Source organism: Symphalangus syndactylus, chromosome 21, assembly GCF_028878055.3.
Source record: "Symphalangus syndactylus isolate Jambi chromosome 21, NHGRI_mSymSyn1-v2.1_pri, whole genome shotgun sequence".
NCBI lineage: Eukaryota > Metazoa > Chordata > Mammalia > Primates > Hylobatidae > Symphalangus > Symphalangus syndactylus.
Window position 1 is genome coordinate 54412131 of NC_072443.2, and position 19852 is coordinate 54431982.

General features: G+C 47.1%; 1 protein-coding gene across 4 annotated transcripts in view; it reads left to right on the forward strand.

Annotated features, from left to right (window-relative positions):
• XPC (XPC complex subunit, DNA damage recognition and repair factor) overlaps positions 1 to 19852 on the forward strand; it is a 37203-nt gene that overhangs the window by 5645 nt on the left and 11706 nt on the right. For 2 of the 4 annotated variants that reach the window (XM_055259094.2, XM_055259095.2), the window contains exons 2-9: positions 2 to 197; positions 2522 to 2634; positions 4690 to 4813; positions 5807 to 5891; positions 7480 to 7637; positions 8132 to 8252; positions 16679 to 16768; positions 17604 to 18485. In XM_055259094.2, the coding sequence (XP_055115069.2) occupies positions 2 to 197; positions 2522 to 2634; positions 4690 to 4813; positions 5807 to 5891; positions 7480 to 7637; positions 8132 to 8252; positions 16679 to 16768; positions 17604 to 18485 (1769 nt within the window). The remainder of the gene's footprint in view (position 1; positions 198 to 2521; positions 2635 to 4689; positions 4814 to 5806; positions 5892 to 7479; positions 7638 to 8131; positions 8253 to 16678; positions 16769 to 17603; positions 18486 to 19852) is intronic. The other 2 variants (XM_055259098.2, XM_055259097.2) reach the window with 2 other exon arrangements.

Sequence of the window (19852 nt, forward strand, 5' to 3'; positions counted from 1 at the left end):
GATGCCTTTGAAGATGAGAAACCCCCAAAGAAGAGCCTTCTCTCCAAAGTTTCACAAGCAAAGAGAAAAAGAGGCTGCAGTCATCCTGGGGGCTCAGCAGATGGTCCAGCAAAAAAGAAAGTGGCCAAGGTGACTGTTAAATCTGAAAACCTCAAGGTTATAAAGGATGAAGCCCTCAGCGATGGGGATGACCTCAGGTGAGATGCCTGCAAAGCTTTGTCTCGGGTCTTGATTTTTCTCATCAGAGAATTGTGAATAATGAAAACCTCTATTCTTACTTGTCACTGGGGTCCATGGAAGATTGGATCTTTAAACTCTTCTAGGTACAACTCAGACGAGTAAGAGCTGGCAACTTTTCAGATAAGAACAGTGACAGCGTGCAGAAAGTGATTTATTCATGCTTCTACAGCTGGACAGTGGCAAAAGCAGGAGAACCCAGGTCTTCTGACTCCTGGTCCAGTGCTCTTTCTACTACACAAAAATATTAGATATATACAAAATATTACCATTCCAGCTTTATCTCATACTACTGTCCTCAAGCATGCTCTTCTCTGGCCAACCTGAGCTTCTCATCATTCAGTGAACACATTCTCATACTTTCTACACCTGCATTGTGCTCATGGTATTCCCTCTACCTGGAGTGCTTGCTGGCTTCCATCTTGAAGATGCAGATCCGAAACCACCTACTCCAGAGGCTTCACTGATTCTTCCCCCTTCTCTCCTCTGATTTCCTGTAGCGCTTCTAGGGAGTGTGATATGTCTGCCAGTTATAGTTACCATGCCACATACCCAGGCTTACTACCCTGTGACCTCTCAGAGGGCTGGAACCATGTGGGGTTCATTTTCATATGCCCTGTAGCATCGATTGCAGGGCCTTTTATTTGGCAGAAACTGAACAAGTATTTTTGCAATGAATGAGCATTTATATTAATATGTTGTGAACAATGATTGTGAGCCCAGGGAACACTTGATTTTCTGCCTCCTAAGAAAGTTGAGGGGTGGGGAGAAGAGGAAGAACAGAGGGATAGTGTTTCATTTGCTTCATAAACAAATCCTCACTGCCAGTATCAGCTTTTCCAGCAGCCTCTAGTCCTGGCATGGGAGAGTAGTCCATTAGAGGGCACAGGAAGGGACACGAGACAGCATGATGATTTTCTGCCATGGTTCATCTCTTCTCCTTTTCTCTAGACTTCCCTTCCCTTCCCATCCCGTCCCGTCCCCGTCCCCGTCCCGTCCCGTCCCCGTCCCGGTCCCGTCCTTAATGGAGTCTCGCTCTGTTGCCCAGGCTGGAGTCTAGTGATGCAATCTTGGCTCACTGCAACCTCCGCCTCCCAGGTTCAAGTGAGCCTCCTGAGTAGCTGGAACTATAGGCGCCCACCACCACGCCCAGCTAATTTTTGTATTTTTAGTAGAGACGGGGTTCCACCATGTTGGTGTCGAACTCCTGACCTCAGGTGATCTGCCCAGCTCAGCCTCCCAAAGTGCTGGGCTTACAGGCATGAGCCACTGCGCCTGGCCTTCCCTGGACTTTTCTGAAGAATGCCTCTGAACTTACTGTTTTGCAGTTGCCTCCCCTCACTAGTTGAATTCTCCAGAGACATATACATAGTGATAGGCCATGATACTGCTAAGGAAAGCTCTGGGTCCCCCTTTCCCTCTCCCCTGAGCATTGACTGTGGTCATTTCTGCTATGTTCGTTCTAAGGGGAAATTTTTATTGCTGGTGTTTTGAGAGAAAGTGGTACTCTAAAAAAAGAGTGTATTATTAGAGCTCAAGATTGATGATTGGTATTTTAAATGTTTATGCCAAAATCCTAGATAATATTCTCACTTGGTACCAAGTGCCAAAGTTGACACAAGTTAAAAGTAACTGGATACTCTAGACACATTTTATATATGAATTTGCAGAAATATATTACGTATCAGCAAGTACTTAGCCTTGAGCCATTGTTTAGCCAGCTACTTATCTATGTTATTATCTACTTAGCTAGCTAGCTGTCTATGTCTCTTGTCATTTATGACTCACTTATGTGTAGTCACGTCCCTGCTTGAAGTTAGAATGCTATGAACTTCAGTCTCCTTACATCATATTTCTTAAAGATGGAAAAGAAGTCTGAGTAGGCTTATAGTAGGATATGTAAATGTAGATTTTATTCTGTTCTTTCTGGCCTCCAACTGCACATATATCACACAGATATCACAGTTCTGGAACTCATTATTTTGGTGTCTTCCAACTTTTCCTTGTCATGTCCAGGCACAGCTGTGTTTTATTTCACACGATCTAGAGTGTAGGTTTTTTGACAGCACATCTGGTATTAATTAGACAGATGATCAGAGCACATCTTGATGAGATTTGGAACACATGTTGATGGAGGAAGTGAGGCTCAGAGCTTACTAATCATCTTTAAATAGTTGCAACAGATTCTCAATAAATAGGAGGGGTTTTAAAAATTCCATTTAGCTTGAATGGAACACTAGGATGTCTGACCTTCTTCATCTTCCTTCCTGTGGTCTTTACACAGGGACTTTCCAAGTGACCTCAAGAAGGCACACCATCTGAAGAGAGGGGCTACCATGAATGAAGACAGCAATGAAGAAGAGGAAGAAAGTGAAAATGATTGGGAAGAGGTTGAAGGTGAAACATCTTTCTTTCTTTTCAGAACTGTTTGGTTCTGTTTGTTTTTTTGTTTGATTCTGTTTGGAGTCAAATCACTAATTGCAATCCTTTTGTTTTTTAAGCTAATTAGACCACAGATAAGGTTGTACTAGGGACTTGCTGTGATACATATGGAAAAACTCATGGCCAAATTACCAAAGAAGGCTGTTGACTCTCTTCCTCTGGTGACTGTCAATGGGGTAGATATAAATAGAGAGGCAGCACTATTTAGGAGAAGGAACACAGGCTTTGAAAGTAGTTAGAACTGGGTTCAGCGCTCAACTTTGCCACTTAGGTAGCAGTGTGAGTGAGTAATTTAATCTTGAGCAAGTAACTTCACCTCTCTAAACTGAGTTTTCTCATTGGTAACACTCTGTAAACACTGAATGTTTAGTGTGAGCCATTCACAGTATAGGCTGTAGGATTATTGTGGGGAAAAGAAAGTTTGCAAATGTAATGGGCCTAATGTGTCATACACTCACAGTAAATACCAGCTAATGTTATCATCCCTGATTCCTTCTGTCTGGCCTGACTTTTCCTCACCTTTTTGTTTTGAAGGTGTTTAAATTTATAAAAAGAGTGAAAAATGTAATATATGTCCTCTTCACCTAGGTTCATTAACATTTTGCCACATTGAATGTATGTTTCTCTCTGTAAATATTCATTGTGGAACCATTTGAAAATAAGTTGTAGATATTCTGATATTCCACTGCTGAATACTTCAGCATGCATTTCCTAATAGACATTCTCCTGCATGACAAAATGACCTCATCACACCTAAGAAAATGAAAAATAAGTCCCCAATTGTTATAAAAGCATCCTTTATGACTGTTTCTTTTTGCACACAAAGATCCAACCAAGCCTTGTATTTGGTCTTTATGTCACTTTACTCTCTTAATATAATACAGCAGTAGTTCCCACCCACTACCTTGTTTTGCTTTTCATAGCACTGCCTTTTTTGAAGGGTCCTAGTCTTTTGTTTTGTAGACTGTCTCATGTTCTGGTTTTGTCTGATAAACAGTCACACATCTCATGGTGTTGTTAAACTTGTTTCAATATCCCCTGTATTTCTTGTAAACTAAGTCCAAAGATGTGATTTAATTTTGATTAAACTTTTATTTTTTTTCCAAGAATCCTTTTTAGATGATGCTTTAAACCTCATCTTGCATTCATTAAGCCACCTCTAATGTCAGGTTGTTCCTCTTCTAGTCATGCTACCTTTAAGCTAGCTGTACTACCATGTCCTTTTGACATGGCCTCATTAGTCTTTGAGAACATTTTGTTCAGCTTATGCATTTCTTACGTTAGACTTGAAACCAGCCTTTTTTTCTTCAAGAAGCTGTGGTTCATTTTAATAGAGATTTGTGTATAGAGACCAAGATCTGGCATTAGATGCATTCTTTGCCAGTGAGCTGTCATGGCTTCTAGGCCCAGAGCCTCTTTTAAGGAACTTTTGCTAATGAAGTTTTCAATTAGATCCAGTTCAGCAAATTCAGTCCTTTTCAGCTACTGTATACAAGCAATGTAGGGGGTGAAGAGATGAAAAGTATGTATTTCTTGCCACTTACAAGTTTATAATTGAGAATGAAAGACGAACACCTGAGTCATGACTATACAAAGCAAATTATGCTAATTGTCATTGTGGTAATACAGAATACAGAGAAAAGGAGATTATTCTCATTTGGGTTTCTTTTTTTTTTTAAAGAGTTTTAAGTATATACATACATGCATGAGTGTCAGCTTTTTGATAGAGGGGTCTGTATCTGATTCAACCCAGTATCTCTATGCTTTAGGTCGCTTATCTAAAGACTGCCTGGGTTGTGTGGGTTAAATGAGACACATGAATATATAACACTCAGCACACTGCCTGGCACATGGTAGGACTCAGGGCAGGGCATGTCTAGGGGTCTCTGTGGGCTGTCTCCCTCACATTCATGCCTCACTTCCTTCCCAGCAGAACCTTGATTCTGTTCAGTATAGTAGCTATTATTATTGTTATTACTATTACTGATTTTTTAAAATGCTTGTTGATAGAACTTAGTGAGCCTGTGCTGGGTGACGTGAGAGAAAGTACAGCCTTCTCTCAATCTCTTCTGCCTGTGAAGCCAGTGGAGATAGAGATTGAAACGCCAGAGCAGGCGAAGACAAGAGAAAGAAGGTAAGCTTAGGCCCTTGCTTCTAGGCTCCTGTTACATGCGGTAGGCAACAGCTGCTGCTTAGGAGGACTTTGGAGAAACTTGTAGGGGACCAGGACTGAGTATCAAAGTGGTCGAGAACCTTGGGTCAGGAACCTGATTTACCTTTAGAGACTTGAATGAGACACCTTCATGTCCTGGCTGGGGTGGGGGATGAGGAGAGGGAACTCCTGTGTGCCAGGGATTGAGCAGGCCATCCGTTGTCTTACCTAATCCTTAGAACAGTGTTATGAATGAGGAGCCAGAGGCTCAGACACTAAGTAACATTTCAGGAGTCACTCAGCCAGTAATGGAAGAGCTGAGACCTAATCCTTCTCATTGACTTGGCATTCACATTTTCCCTACCATGTCACGCTGCAGGACTTGAGGCAGTGCCAGCCGTGGTAGGGAGCCCCTATCCTTCCCAGCATCCCAGAGTACCTCTGCAGCCTCTGATGGTTTGGGAATTCCACTGTGCGATGGGCACATTACTAGGCACAGAAGAGGGAGATAGTACAAATCATTCAAGAAGTGTCAAGTTGTCTTGAAGATTCATGGGATACAGACTGAAAAAGAGATTTTACACTAGAACAGTGTCACATAAATGATGGTGTGTTAATTTAACGTTAATAAAAGTAATGGTTGCTAAGGAGAGAGTAGTTGGAAGAGTTGGACAGCCAGAGAAGACTTCCTGGAAGAAGTGAGCTTTGAGGCACGTAGGTGAGGTGTGATCTGCTGCTGGTTGAGAGGAAGGTTGTCTGGGTACAGAATGTCCCAGGCCAAGTTTTGCTGGTGAGAAGGAGCCAAAGAGCCTGCAGGAAATAGCTGGCTTGAAGATGGACTTGAGTAGCACAGCCTTGTGTAGGGAAACAGGGAGAGTGATTCACTGTCATCTGAGGAGAAGGAATTGCCTGGGGGAGTGGAGTCTGGTTTCAGTTCCCCCACTTCATTCCCAGATTTTTCACTATGTGTTGCAGTGAAAAGATAAAACTGGAGTTTGAGACACATCTTCGGAGGGCGATGAAACGTTTCAATAAAGAGGTCCATGAGGACACACACAAGGTAAGGGCAAGGAATGTTGGGGAAGGACTCTTCCTTGTCAGCGGAAAGAGCTTGTGCTCACCGAGGCTTTATTTCTGGCTTTGCTGCTCACTCTGTGGCCATGGCAAGTTTCTTAACTCTCTCTGAGCCTTTGCATCCTCATCTGGGAAGTGGGGGTAGTAGTAGTGTCTGCCTTGGAGGGTGGTTGTGTATTATAGGTAAGGTAACTTGCAGCACAATGCTTGGCATGCAGCAGAGGCAAAATAAAAAGTACTTGCCTTCCATCTCTCCTTTCAGCCATTTAATGTCATTAATTCTAATCCCAGCTGCAGGCACTGGCTTTTGACTTTAGCTGACAGTTATTGAACACCTGTACACACCTAGCAAGGTGCTTGGCATGGTGGGGATAGAGACTTGGATAAAGCTTATTTCCTACAATTGAGGAGTATCTGATCTCTAGATGGAACAAGGACTTCTAAACAGAGAAACTCAAGACTATGCCTGGAACAGTGAAAGCGATCAGCGTGGCTCTGTGGAGCTGGGGAAGGCTTTATGTAAGGGAAAGGATTAGAGCCGGGTCTAGGAGAAGACGTTGAAGACTCTAGCCAAGTTGTGGAGGGGACGGCGAGGTGCCCAGCTCACCTGCGTGTGTGGAGTGTGTAGGTGTTCGGGGGTGGGGGTGAAGGGAGGGTGGGCTTCAATTTCCCTTTGATGGATGGTGGGCTGCCAGAGAGGATAGTGATGGGATGGGTGTGTTGCTTTGTGTGCAGCTGCTGCAGAAATCTAGAGGTGCAAGGACAGTGACGAGGTTAGAGAGGGGTCGCCTCCCTCACCCAGGCCTGGGGCACGAAACGAGACAGCTGTGTGCCTTTCACCTCTTGTTGGGTGCTGGAGGTGAAAGAAAGGGAAGATGACTCTCAGGTTTGAGGCCTGAGTGAGGAGAGAGAAGCAGCACTATTGATTAAAATAGAGAGACTGTTAGTGGGGGAGGAGGAAGCCAATGTTGAAGGGAAAATGACACAAATCAGTGTGTGAAAAGAGGGGAAGAGGTCATATAATCATTTCAGTAGGTGGATGAAGGGTGGGTTTTGGGGTCAGAGGAAGGGCAAAGATGTGGAGCCTGTGACAGAGAAGGTTAGGCTCAAACAACCAGAGAGGTGGCGAGAACAGCCCAGTGAGCCCAGTGAGGTGCGTCCCGCCAGCTTCCACAGGCTTCCAGCAGTCTCTCCAGCTCCACCCCACTTGCCTTTCCTTCTAATCTCGTGGAGCAAACCCCAGACATGGCAGCATTTCATCCAGAAATCTTTCAGTATGTATCTCTAAAAGACAAGACCAAAACAAAAACAGTTTGTATTTTGAAAACAAAGCAATTTGTATTTTGAAGCTTTGAGGTTTGATGATTCCTTTGAAGGAATGAGTATACAGAGAGGCAAAAAGAGAGTCAAAGACAAGCTTGGGGAGTGGCCAATACTAGTATTTTTACTTTCTTATATGTAGAAATGGCAACACATATTTCTTGCCCACAGGATGTCTTGACTTTGGCAGCAAAAGTTCCTCCTGGTGTCCGGCCTTCCTTCCATGCTGCCCCTTCCTCCTTTCCTCTTCACAGGTTCACCTTCTCTGCCTGCTAGCAAATGGCTTCTATCGAAATAACATCTGCAGCCAGCCAGATCTGCATGCTATTGGCCTGTCCATCGTCCCAGCCCGCTTTACCAGAGTGCTGCCTCGAGATGTGGACACCTACTACCTCTCAAACCTGGTGAAGTGGTAAGGTCCTCCGCTTGTCCTGCAGAGCTGGGGAGTGTAGGATTTGTGTTTCTCTCAGAGGCTGGGTTCAGGTCACTTCCGCAGACCTTCCCTGAGGCGGTAACTGTGTATCAGGTGGTGGGCATGGCATTGAAGATAGAGAAATGCCAGGTATGATCTTGCCCTGGTAGCGCTGCCAGACTGGTGGGGAGACAAATACATACTAGGTAATTACAGGATGGCATGAGGAGTGCCCTGGAAGGGGTGTTCTGGGGACTGCAGGCTCACATAGCAGGGGCGCTTTTCTCAGCTGGGAGGTCTGGGAACACTCCCCAAGGAGGTAAAGTCTGAGCTAGGTCTGTAGTGATGATAGGAGTTAGCTAGACGAGCTGGGGAAAGTAGGACAGAGGCAGGCGGGTCTCACGATTCACTCCCTCTTTTGATTTTCTTGGCTGGAAATGAAAATTCTCGTTTGCCCTGACCTCTGACACAAGGAATGCCTGCTTTCTCCCCAGGTTCATTGGAACATTTACAGTTAATGCAGAGCTTTCAGCCAGTGAACAAGATAACCTGCAGACTACATTGGAAAGGAGATTTGCTATTTACTCTGCTCGAGATGATGAGGAATTGGTCCATGTAAGTGATTCCTCCCGGATCACTGTTTTTTTATCAGTACTGTTAACTAATGATAATGGCAGCCATGTGCCAGATGCCATTCCAGGTGTGTTACCGACACTACCTTATTCAGTCCTCATAATGACGTTGATAGCTGCTGAAGCCAAGAATAGCTACATGATGCCTCTAAGATCTTTTCCTTGGTGAGCCTGAGAATCGAGATTGGGATCAGAGTCTGAGTGGAGGGCCTGTATGCTTTCCTCCCTATTGCCTCTAGTTCTGGTGTACCAAAAAGCTCGTAGTTTTGCGTCAGATGTGCTAGAAATATTTTCATTAATTTTTCCAATTTTGTCTTCAAAAGTCCCAAGGAAATGTTTTTTCAAATTGGATGCTGAAGTCCTTCAGAACGTGTTTTTGTACCTCACATCTGGGTGTTGACACTGGCAGGCAGCAGTGCAGTGAGGAGGGTTCTGTCCATAAAAAGGAATCATGATGGCAGAGTGCTCCAGGGACAGTCAGGCTTTATCAAGTGCCTACAGGCACCTGTAGGTAAGGTTCTGTCTGAATAAAACAAAAACAGAGATGGAAATATGGTTTTATCCCTAGAAGATTCCTATTAATCCATACAGTTCAATCTGGGAGTCCCAGATTCTCTGTTTGAAGAAAAATATGGTTGACATCTTTAGTTCTCTTCTTCCGTGTTGGCTTTAAAAAGTCTAAGATATTTGGCAAGGCTGATAATTATGTTATAATATGCTGCCAATTTTTTGTTTGTTTGTTTTTGTTTTTGTTTTTTGAGACAGAGTCTCTCTCTGCCACCTAGGCTGGAGTGCAGTGGTGCAATCTCAGCTCACTGCAACCTCCACCTCCTGGGTTCAAGTGATTCTCATGCCTCAGCCTCCCAAGTAGCTGGCATTACAGGTGTGCACCACCATGCCTGGCTGATTTTTGTATTTTTAGTAGAGATGGGGTTTCACCCTTCACCCTGTTGGCCAGGCTGGTAACTCATTAATATTTTAGTATTGTCCTCCCAGACTTTGTTCCTGTGTATGTGTGTACGTATGTATTTGTTTTGTTTATTTGTTTAAGCAAAATAGGATCATACAGCTTTTAAAGAGGGGGTACAATTCAGTGACCATTTAGTACATTTACAATGTTGTGCAACTACCACCTCCATTTCCAAAATGTTTTTGTCACCCCCAAGGGAAACCCTGTATATACCCATTAAACTCCCCATTGTTACCCCCCCATCCCTGCTCATGGCAACCACCAATCTGTCTTGTGTCTCTGTGGATTTACCTATTCAGGATATTTAGTATAAAAGAAATACACTATGTGGCCTTTTCTGCCTGTCTTTTGCTTAGCATAATGTTTTCAAGATTCATCTGCATTTTAGCGTGTATCAAACAATATTTCATTAATATTTATGGCTGAATAATATTCCATTACATGTATATGCATTTTCTCTATCCGTTTATCCATTGGCAGACATTTAGTTAGTTTTCACCTTGTGGCTGTTGTGAGGAGTGTTGTTGTTAATGTCTGTACATATATTTATTTACATAGCCTGTTTTCAGTTCTTTTGGGTATATACCTAGGATTTAAATTGCTAGGTCATATGTATATTCTATATGTAATTTTTAGAGAAACCACCAAACTGTTTTCTGCAGTTACTCTACCATTTTACATTCCCACCAGCAATGAACAAGGATTCCAAATCTTTACCAACACTTGGTTATTTTCCGATGTTTTGATTATAGCCATTATGATGGGTGTCAAGTGATACCTCATTGTGGTTTTGATTGCATTTCTCCAATGACATGATGATGAGTGTCTTTTCATGGGCTTCTTGGTCATTTGTGTATCTTTTTTGAGGACATGTCTGTTCAAGTATTTGCCTATTTTTTAATTATGTTGCCTTTTTGTTGATGATTTGTAAGAGCTCCTTGTATATTCTGGATATTAGTTACCTATCAGATACATGCTTTGCACATGGTTTCTCCCATTCTGTACGTTGCCTTTTTACTTTCTTGATGAAGTCCTTTGATACGCAAAAGTTTTGAATTTTGACAAAGTCCAAGTTACCTATTTTTCTTTTGTTCTTTGTGCTTTTGGTGTCATATCTAAGATTCCATTGTCAAATCCAAGGTCATAAAGATCGACCCCTGTGTTTTCTTATAAGAGATTTATAGTTACTGCTCTTACATACGTTGTGAGTTAATATTTGCACATATCAGGTAGGTGTTCAATATCATTCTTATGCATGTGGATATCCATTTGTCCCAGCATTATTTGTTGAAGAGACGATTTTTTCAATGGGGCTTGGATGGTCATGGCATCCTTTTCAAAAATCAACTGTCCATAAATGTATGGGTTAATTTCCAGCCTCTCAATTCTTTTTTTTTTTTTTTTATTAATTTTTTTTGCATACAAAAACAATAAACATTTTCTAAAAATACATACAAACAAAAAGATGCGTATCAAACATATCAGGAAGGTTGCACATGGGAAGTTGGGGAATAGAAATGGGGGTGGGAGTTAAAATAAATGAGAGAGGGACTTTATATGGATCAGTGATAATAACTCAATCCTCTATTTGACAAAGAAGAGGGAGAAGGAAGAGGAAGAAAAAGAAAGTGGGATAAAGGATCAGAAAGGGAGGAAAATAGAAAAAATTAGAGTATGACTCCAGGGTAGACCTGTTTTGTTGTCATTGAGTTGGTTGGTTGGTTTGTCTGTTGTATTCTTCATGTTTCGCCAAGTTGGCCAGACTGGTCTCGAACTCCTAGCCCGAAGTGATCAACCCGCCTCGCCCCCCAGAGTGCCGGGACCACAGGCATGAGCCACCACGTCCAGCCCCCACATTGCTTCTGGCCTCCGTGGTAGACCTCCCAGACGGAGCGGCCAGGCAGAGGAGCTCCTCACTTCTACCCAGACACGGGGCGGCCGGGCAGAGGGGCTCCTCACTTCCCAGACGGGGCGGCCAGGCAGAGACGCTCCTCACTTCTTCCCAGACGATAGGTGGCCGGGCAGAGGCGCTCCTCACTTCCCAGACGATGGGTGGTCGGGCAGAGGCGCTCCCCACTTCCCAGACGATGGGTGGCCGGGCAGGGGCGCTCCTCACTTCCCAGACGATGGGCGGCCGGGCAGAGGCGCTCCTCACCTGCCAGAAGATGGGTGTCCGGGCAGAGGCACTCCTCACTTCCCAGATGGGGCAGCCGGGCAGAGGCGCTCCTCACTTTCCAGACGATGGGTGGCCGGGCAGAGGCGCTCCTCACCTCCCAGACGATGGGTGGCCGGGCAGAGGCGCTCTTCACCTCCCAGACGGGGCGGCCGGGCAGAGGCGCTCCTCACTTCTTCCCGGACGGGGCGGCCGGGCAGAGGCGCTCCTCACTTCTTCCCGACGGGGCGGCCGGGCAGAGGCGCTCCTCACTTCTTCCCGGACGGGGCGGCCGGGCAGAGGCGCTCCTCACTTCTTCCCGGACGGGGCGGCCGGGCAGAGGCGCTCCTCACTTCTTCCCGGACGGGGCGGCCGGGCAGAGGCGCTCCTCACTTCTTCCCGGACGGGGCGGCCGGGCAGAGGCGCTCCTCACTTCTTCCCGGACGGGGCGGCCGGGCAGAGGCGCTCCTCACTTCTTCCCGGACGGGGCGGCCGGGCAGAGGCGCTCCTCACTTCTTCCCGGACGGGGCGGCCGGGCAGAGGCGCTCCTCACTTCTTCCCGGACGGGGCGGCCGGGCAGAGGCGCTCCTCACTTCTTCCCGGACGGGGCGGCCGGGCAGAGGCGCTCCTCACTTCTTCCCGGACGGGGCGGCCGGGCAGAGGCGCTCCTCACTTCTTCCCGGACGGGGCGGCCGGGCAGAGGCGCTCCTCACTTCCCAGACGATGGGTGGCTGTGCAGAGGCGTTCCTCACTTCTTCCCGGATGGGGCGCCCGGGCAGAGGCGCTCCTCATTTCTTCCCGGACGGGGCGGCCGGGCAGAGGCGCTCCTCACTTCCCAGACGGGGCAGCCGGGCAGAGGCGCTCCTCACTTCTTCCCGGACGGGGCGGCCGGGCAGAGGCGCTCCTCACTTCTTCCCGGACGGGGCGGCCGGGCAGAGGCGCTCCTCACTTCTTCCCGGACGGGGCGGCCGGGCAGAGGCGCTCCTCACTTCTTCCCGGACGGGGCGGCCGGGCAGAGGCGCTCCTCACTTCCTCCCGGACGGGGCGGCCGGGCAGAGGTGCTCCTCACCTCCCAGACGATGGGAGGCCGGGCAGAGGCGCTCCTCACTTCCCAGACGATGGGTGGCCCGGCAGAGGCGCTCCTCACTTCCCAGACGGGGCGGCCAGGCAGAGGCGCTCCTCACTTCCCAGACGGTGGGTGGCCGGGCAGAGGCGCTCCTCACTTCCCAGACGATGGGTGGCCGGGCAGAGGCGCTCCTCACTTCCCAGACGTTGGGTGGCCGGGCAGAGGCGCTCCTCACTTCCCAGACGATGAGTGGCTGTGCAGAGGCGCTCCTCACTTCTTCCCGGATGGGGCGCCTGGGCAGAGGCGCTCCTCATTTCTTCCCGGACGGGGCGGCCGGGCAGAGGCGCTCCTCACTTCCCAGACGGGGCGGCCGGGCAGAGGCGCTCCTCACTTCTTCCCGGACGGGGCGGCCGGGCAGAGGCGCTCCTCACTTCTTCCCAGACGGGGCGGCCGGGCAGAGGCGCTCCTCACTTCTTCCCGGACGGGGCGGCCGGGCAGAGGCCCTCCTCACTTCTTCCCGGACGGGGCGGCCGGGCAGAGGCGCTCCTCACTTCTTCCCGGACGGGGCGGCCGGGCAGAGGCGCTCCTCACTTCTTCCCGGACGGGGCGGCCGGGCAGAGGCGCTCCTCACTTCTTCCCGGACGGGGCGGCCGGGCAGAGGCGCTCCTCACTTCTTCCCGGACGGGGCGGCCGGGCAGAGGCGCTCCTCACTTCCTCCTGGACGGGGCGGCCGGGCAGAGGTGCTCCTCACCTCCCAGACGATGGGAGGCCGGGCAGAGGCGCTCCTCACTTCCCAGACGATGGGTGGCCCGGCAGAGGCGCTCCTCACTTCCCAGACGGGGCGGCCAGGCAGAGGCGCTCCTCACTTCCCAGACGGTGGGTGGCCGGGCAGAGGCGCTCCTCACTTCCCAGACGATGGGTGGCCGGGCAGAGGCGCTCCTCACTTCCCAGACGTTGGGTGGCCGGGCAGAGGCGCTCCTCACTTCCCAGACGATGAGTGGCTGTGCAGAGGCGCTCCTCACTTCTTCCCGGATGGGGCGCCCGGGCAGAGGCGCTCCTCATTTCTTCCCGGACGGGGCGGCCGGGCAGAGGCGCTCCTCACTTCCCAGACGGGGCGGCCGGGCAGAGGCGCTCCTCACTTCTTCCCGGACGGGGCGGCCGGGCAGAGGCGCTCCTCACTTCTTCCCGGACGGGGCGGCCGGGCAGAGGCGCTCCTCACTTCTTCCCGGACGGGGCGGCCGGGCAGAGGCGCTCCTCACTTCTTCCCGGACGGGGCGGCCGGGCAGAGGCGCTCCTCACTTCTTCCCGGACGGGGCGGCCGGGCAGAGGCGCTCCTCACTTCTTCCCGGATGGGGCGGCCGGGCAGAGGCGCTCCTCACTTCCTCCCGGACGGGGCGGCCGGGCAGAGGCGCTCCTCACCTCCCAGACGATGGGAGGCCGGGCAGAGGCGCTCCTCACTTCCCAGACGATGGGTGGCCGGGCAGAGGCGCTCCTCACTTCCCAGACGGGGCGGCCGGGCAGAGGCGCTCCTCACTTCCCAGACAGGGTGGCCGGGCAGAGGCGCTCCTCACTTCCCAGACGATGGGTGGCCAGGCTCCAGCCTCTCAATTCTATGCTGTTGGTGTACATGTCTGTTCTTACGCCAGTACAACACTGTTTTGATTACTATAGCTTTGTAGTAAGTTTTGAAATCAGGAAGCCTCAGTGTAACTTTGTTCATTTACAGTGTGCTTTGGTTATCTGGGGCCTCTTGCAATTCCATCTGAATTTGATGATCTGTTTTTCCACTTCTGTGCAAAAGCTGTTGGAATTTTGATAGGGACTGCACTGAATCTAGATTAATTTGGGTACCATTGCCATCTGGTTATTAGGTCTTCCAGTCCATAAGCATGGATGTCTCTCCTTTTATTTTTGTCTTTAATTTCTCAGCTGTATTTTGTAGTTTTCAGTGTATAGCCTTTCACCTTGGTTAAATTTTTTCCTAGGTACTTTATTCTTCTTGATGCTCTTGGAAATAGCATTGTTTTCTTAATTTCTCTTTTAGATTGTTCATTGCAAATGTATAGAAACACAACTGATTTTTTTGTGTTGTCTTGTACCCTGCAGCTTTGCCGAATTCATTTATTAGCTCTACTAGCTTTCTTGTGCATTCTTTGAAATTTTCTTTGTATAGGATCATGCCATCTATGAATAGATCATTTTACTTCTTCCTGTCTAGTTTGCATGCCTTTTGTGTCTTTTTCTTGCCTAATTGCTCTGGCTAGGACTTCAAGTACAATGTTGAATAATGGTGGTGACAGCAGGCATTCTTGTTTTGTTCCTAATAATTAGGGAGAAAGCTCTCAATTCACCATTAAGTATCATACTACCTCTGGGTTATCATGTTGACTCAATTCCCTTCTATTCCTAGTGGTCTGAAAAAATTTTTTTTTTTTTTTTTATCATGAAATCCTGTTGGATTGTCTCAGATGCGTTTTTCTTTGTCAGTTGAAATGATCCTCTGGATTTTCTTTCCTTCATTCTATTAATGTATATTTAATTGATTGATTTTCTTACATTGAACCATCCTTGCATTCCTAGGATAAGTACCACTTGGTCACGTTGTATAAGCCTTTTAACATGTTCAATTTGTTTTTTAGTATTTTATTCAGGATTTTTGCATCTATATTCATAAATTGGTTTATTTTCTTGTGGTGTATTTGTCTGGCTTTGGTGTCAGGGTAATGCTTGCCTCATAGAACAAGTTAAAAAATATTTCCTCTTCTAATGTTTGGAAGAGTTTGAGAAAGACTGAGGTAAATTCCACTTTAAATGTTTGCTAGAATTCACCAGTGAGGTCATCTAGTCCTAGACATTTCTTTGTTGGGAGGTTTTTGAGTTCTGACTCGATCTGTTGTTACAGATCTGTTCAGATTTTCCATTACTTCTTGAGTCAGGTTTGGTCATGTGTATGTTTCTGGGATTTTGTCCATTTTCTCTATGTTGTCTAATTTGTAGGGATCATACAGTTCTGTAACCTGATTTTTTTCCTCAGCAATGTACGTTGATAGATTTCTTACTAAAGGTGGTGACTGTGTATGCTTGGGTAGCACTAGACTGTTTCCAGAGTCCTGTCACCTGTGTTGTCTAATCCTCTTTAGAGTCCTGTGAGGAAGCCGAGGCAGGGATTATTCTAGATGCAGAAATCCAGGCTTAGGGAAGTCACTCAGCTAGCGGTGAACACTTAGTTATCCAGACTTCTGGACCTGTGCTCCAGTGCCATGCTATACAATAAGAAACTGAGAAATTAATACTGGTACAATGCCGTCGGCTAAACTACAAACATTATTTGGATTTTCCAAGTTTTCTCACTGATATCTTTTTTCTATTCCATGATACTAGTTTGCACTTAGTCATCGTGTCTCCTTAGTCTCCTCCAGTGTGTGACAGTGTTTTGGTCTTTCCTTGTCTTTCATGACCTTGACACTTTGGAAATTTTTAGCCGCAGAAGAAACAAGGCAAAAGCAATCATTTATCTCACTATAACAATGGCTTCTCACACCAGACTTTCTCCCGAGGCTGTGGCAGTAATCAAGGAGAGATGCTGGGACCTGGAGACCCATGTAGGAAGGCCTTGCCCGAGTACATTATCACTGTTGCCGTTGGAGGTCAAGTCCCCTGAGGGGCTCCCAGACTTCCAAGTTAACAGCGTTCAGAGCTGCAGACTCAGTTAAAGATTCAATGTGGGGAAAAATGGAAAACAGGGAACAGACTTAGGTGATCTGACGATAATGATACTTTCTACTTCTTCTTCCCAAAGTGGTATTTCATTTTATTATTTTAGTCACAAACGCAACACATATTGACTACAGAACAATCAGAAGATAGGTAAGCAGAGAAAAAAATCCTGTAAACACCCATAACCCAGTATATGGATGCTTTTTCAAATATACATGTATGTCTAAATTTATATATACATATTTTTTCTTATAAAAATGTAATCACATCATACTTTTTAAAGGAAAATTTCTATTTTCCTTTAATATATAATGAGCATGTTCCTGTTCTTCTACAAAGATAAACTTCTGCATCATCATTTTTAACAGTGTCTGGAGTTTCCATCGCCTACTGTTAGACAGTCTGGCTATTTCCAGCTTTTCCCTGTCTTGAGCAAGCACCATTGAACTCATTATATCTTTAATTACTTTCTTAGTATAACTATGTTCTTCCTTTTCATCATAGATATTCTTACTGATTCTCCGGGCTCTGCAGCTCTTGACCCGGCTGGTGTTGTCTCTACAGCCAATTCCTCTGAAGTCAGCAACAGCAAAGGTGAGGTGCTCAGGGCTGCCAGAGAAGAGGAGCAATTGACAGGAAATTGTCACACTTAAATTGATCATTATTATATTTTTTAAGAGCTGGTATTCATGGAGTGTGGGTTCTTTCGAGCCTTGCACATACTGTGTTAGGGAAGACTTGGGCATGTGAGTGGGTATCTAGCAGCCTGAACTTCACATGTGCAGAGTGGCCTGGGAGAGGCCTCGGCCCAGTGTTGCTTTTGTTTCTGTTCTGTAAATTGGGTGGAATGGTGCCTGTCCTTGCTTGCTCTGTGGAGTGCTGATGAGTGAAGCACTGTGGGTTTTGAGGTGGTCTGGGTTAGCTTCAAGAAGCTAAATGCTGTACTCACTGGGGTATTGGCATTGTGTGAAGCCTGATGGTCTAGAAGCTGATTTTCATAATATCTGTATTCTTAAAACTACAACTGTCCATAAGTATTTGTTTGCAAAATGCGTATGTCCAAGGTGGGTAGTAGTACTGCTGAGGAAACTGAAACTCAGAGGTTAAGGAATTTACCTAATTTACATAACCAGTAAGAGTTAGAACTGGAATTCAAACCCATGTTTGGTTGTCCAAATCCCATGTTCTTTTCTCTTTACAGTTAGGGTGAAAAGAATTATACTGTGGCCTTATCTAAGATGCTACAGATTTTAGCCAGTACATGCATACAACCCTGAAGGATAGCTGGTTGATCACTGTCTGAGCTGGGGACATCTTGATGTATTGGTTCTCTAGCTGGTGACTTAACCCTATTAGATTACAGGATTTCTATCATATCATTAGCAAAAGAGGGGAAAAAAAAAAAGTAAAATTTCTTATTCTGTTTAAGGGAAAGAAACCTTCCAAGGAGAAATTGACTGTGGATCCGGGAGGCTCCTCAGAAACTTCCAGCCAAGTTCTAGAAAACCACACCAAACCAAAGACCAGCAAAGGAACCAAACAAGAGGAAACCTTTGCTAAGGGCACCTGCAAGCCAAGTGCCAAAGGGAAGAGGAACAAGGGAGGCAGAAAGAAACGGAGGAAATCCTTCTCCAGTGAGGAAGATGAGGGCCCAGGAGACAAGCAGGAGAAGGCAACCCAGCCACGTCCGCATGGCCGGGAGCGGCGGGTGGCCTCCAGGGTGTCTTATAAAGAGGAGAGTGGGAGTGATGAGGCTGGCAGTGGCTCTGATTTTGAGCTCTCCAGTGGAGAAGCCTCTGATCCCTCTGATGAGGATTCCGAATCTGGCCCTCCAAAGCAGAGGAAGGCCCCCGCTCCTCAGAGGACAAAGGCTGGGTCCAAGAGTGCCTCCAGGACCCAACATGGGAGCCATCATAAGGACCCAAGCTTGCCAGCGGCATCCTCAAGCTCTTCAAGCAGTAAAAGAGGCAAGAAAATGTCCAGCAATGGTGAGAAGGCAGAAAAAAGAAGCATAGCTGGTATAGACCAGTGGCTAGAGGTGTTCTGTGAGCAGGAGGAAAAGTGGATATGTGTAGACTGTGTGCACGGCGTGGTGGGCCAGCCTCTGACCTGTTACAAGTACGCCACCAAGCCCATGACCTATGTGGTGGGCATTGACAGTGACGGCTGGGTCCGAGATGTCACACAGAGGTACGACCCAGCCTGGATGACAGTGACCCGCAAGTGCCGGGTTGATGCTGAGTGGTGGGCCGAGACCTTGAGACCATACCAGAGCCCATTTATGGACAGGGAGAAGAAAGAAGACTTGGAGGTAAGGCCTTGGCTGCCAGGGGTTCCAAGACCCAGTCAGGTTATTAATATTATTCCTGGCCTGGCGTGGTGGCTCACGCCTGTAATCCCAGCACTTTGGGAGGCCAAGGCGGGCGGATCACGAAGTCAGGAGATCGAGACCATCCTGGCTAACACAGTGAAACCCCATCTCTACTAAAAATACAAAAAAATTAGCCAGGCGAGGTGGCAGGTGCCTGTAGTCCCAGCTACTCAGGAGGCTGAGGCAGGAGAATGGTGTGAACCCCGGGGGGCGGAGCCTGCAGTGAGCCGAGATCGCGCCACTGCACTCCAGCCTGGGCGACAGCGAGACTCATCTAAATAAATAAATAAATAAATAAATAAATAAATAAATAAAATTATTCCTGTTTTTGAGCACCTTATATATGCCCAGCACTATGTTGGGTGTTTTTAATGGGTTGTCTCATTTAATTGTCACAGCCATATAAAGCTGGGACAGTTGCTGCCTTAATTTTAGTGTAAAAAGTCGTGGAGTTGAAAGATGAACTGCCACGGTGTTTGAGCCCAGGTCTGTGTGGCTTTGGAGCCTGTATACTTTTAGTTATTGCCCACTTATAAATTTGGAGCTTTAAAATAATTTATGCAAGTAATATAACTCAGACTGAGTGAAGGAAGGAATAACCCATGAATATATTCTCCCCTCTCCCCCATCATGCGTGAATGTAAAGATGCATGTGCAAACACCCCTCATACATAGAACACTCACCTCCTGGGAAAGAGGGGTCTCGGAATGAGACAGTATCTTCAGTCTGTTGAGAAGGCAGACCGGGAGGCAGAGACTTCTAGAACATAACAGCTATGTCACTTGATCCTAGAACCAGCACTGACACCAGGAAGAGTGCCCGAGCCGCCTGTGTGTACGGCAGTGGTGGTGTTGGGTGGAGCTTGCCATTTCTACACAGGAACATGCCCAGATTTGTCGCAGGTTTATTTCCAATCACTCAGGATAGGTAAATTGCAGATTTATTAATCATTTCCTATAGGAGTGCAACGCATCCCATATTGAGTGTTTGCTCCAGGGGTGTTTTTGGTTCATTTTACTTAGTAATGACAGGTTAAGTGGAAATTATGCAGATGATATCGTAACTAACCTACCTAAATCTCAGTGGAAGCTGAACGTGCAGCGTCCTCTCCTACTCTCAGCAACTCCACATTGCCAGTCCTTACTAGTCTGTTTGGGTTTTTGAAGTGATGCCGAGGGCAAGCCTTAGAGAGCCTGGTGAACAGGGTGACTTACAGCAGTGAATTGCCTACTGAGAAATGAGCAATCTTAGAGAAGGGCAGAGAGAACACTGTCATAGTGGACGAAGAGAAAAGTCGCAGGGTGAG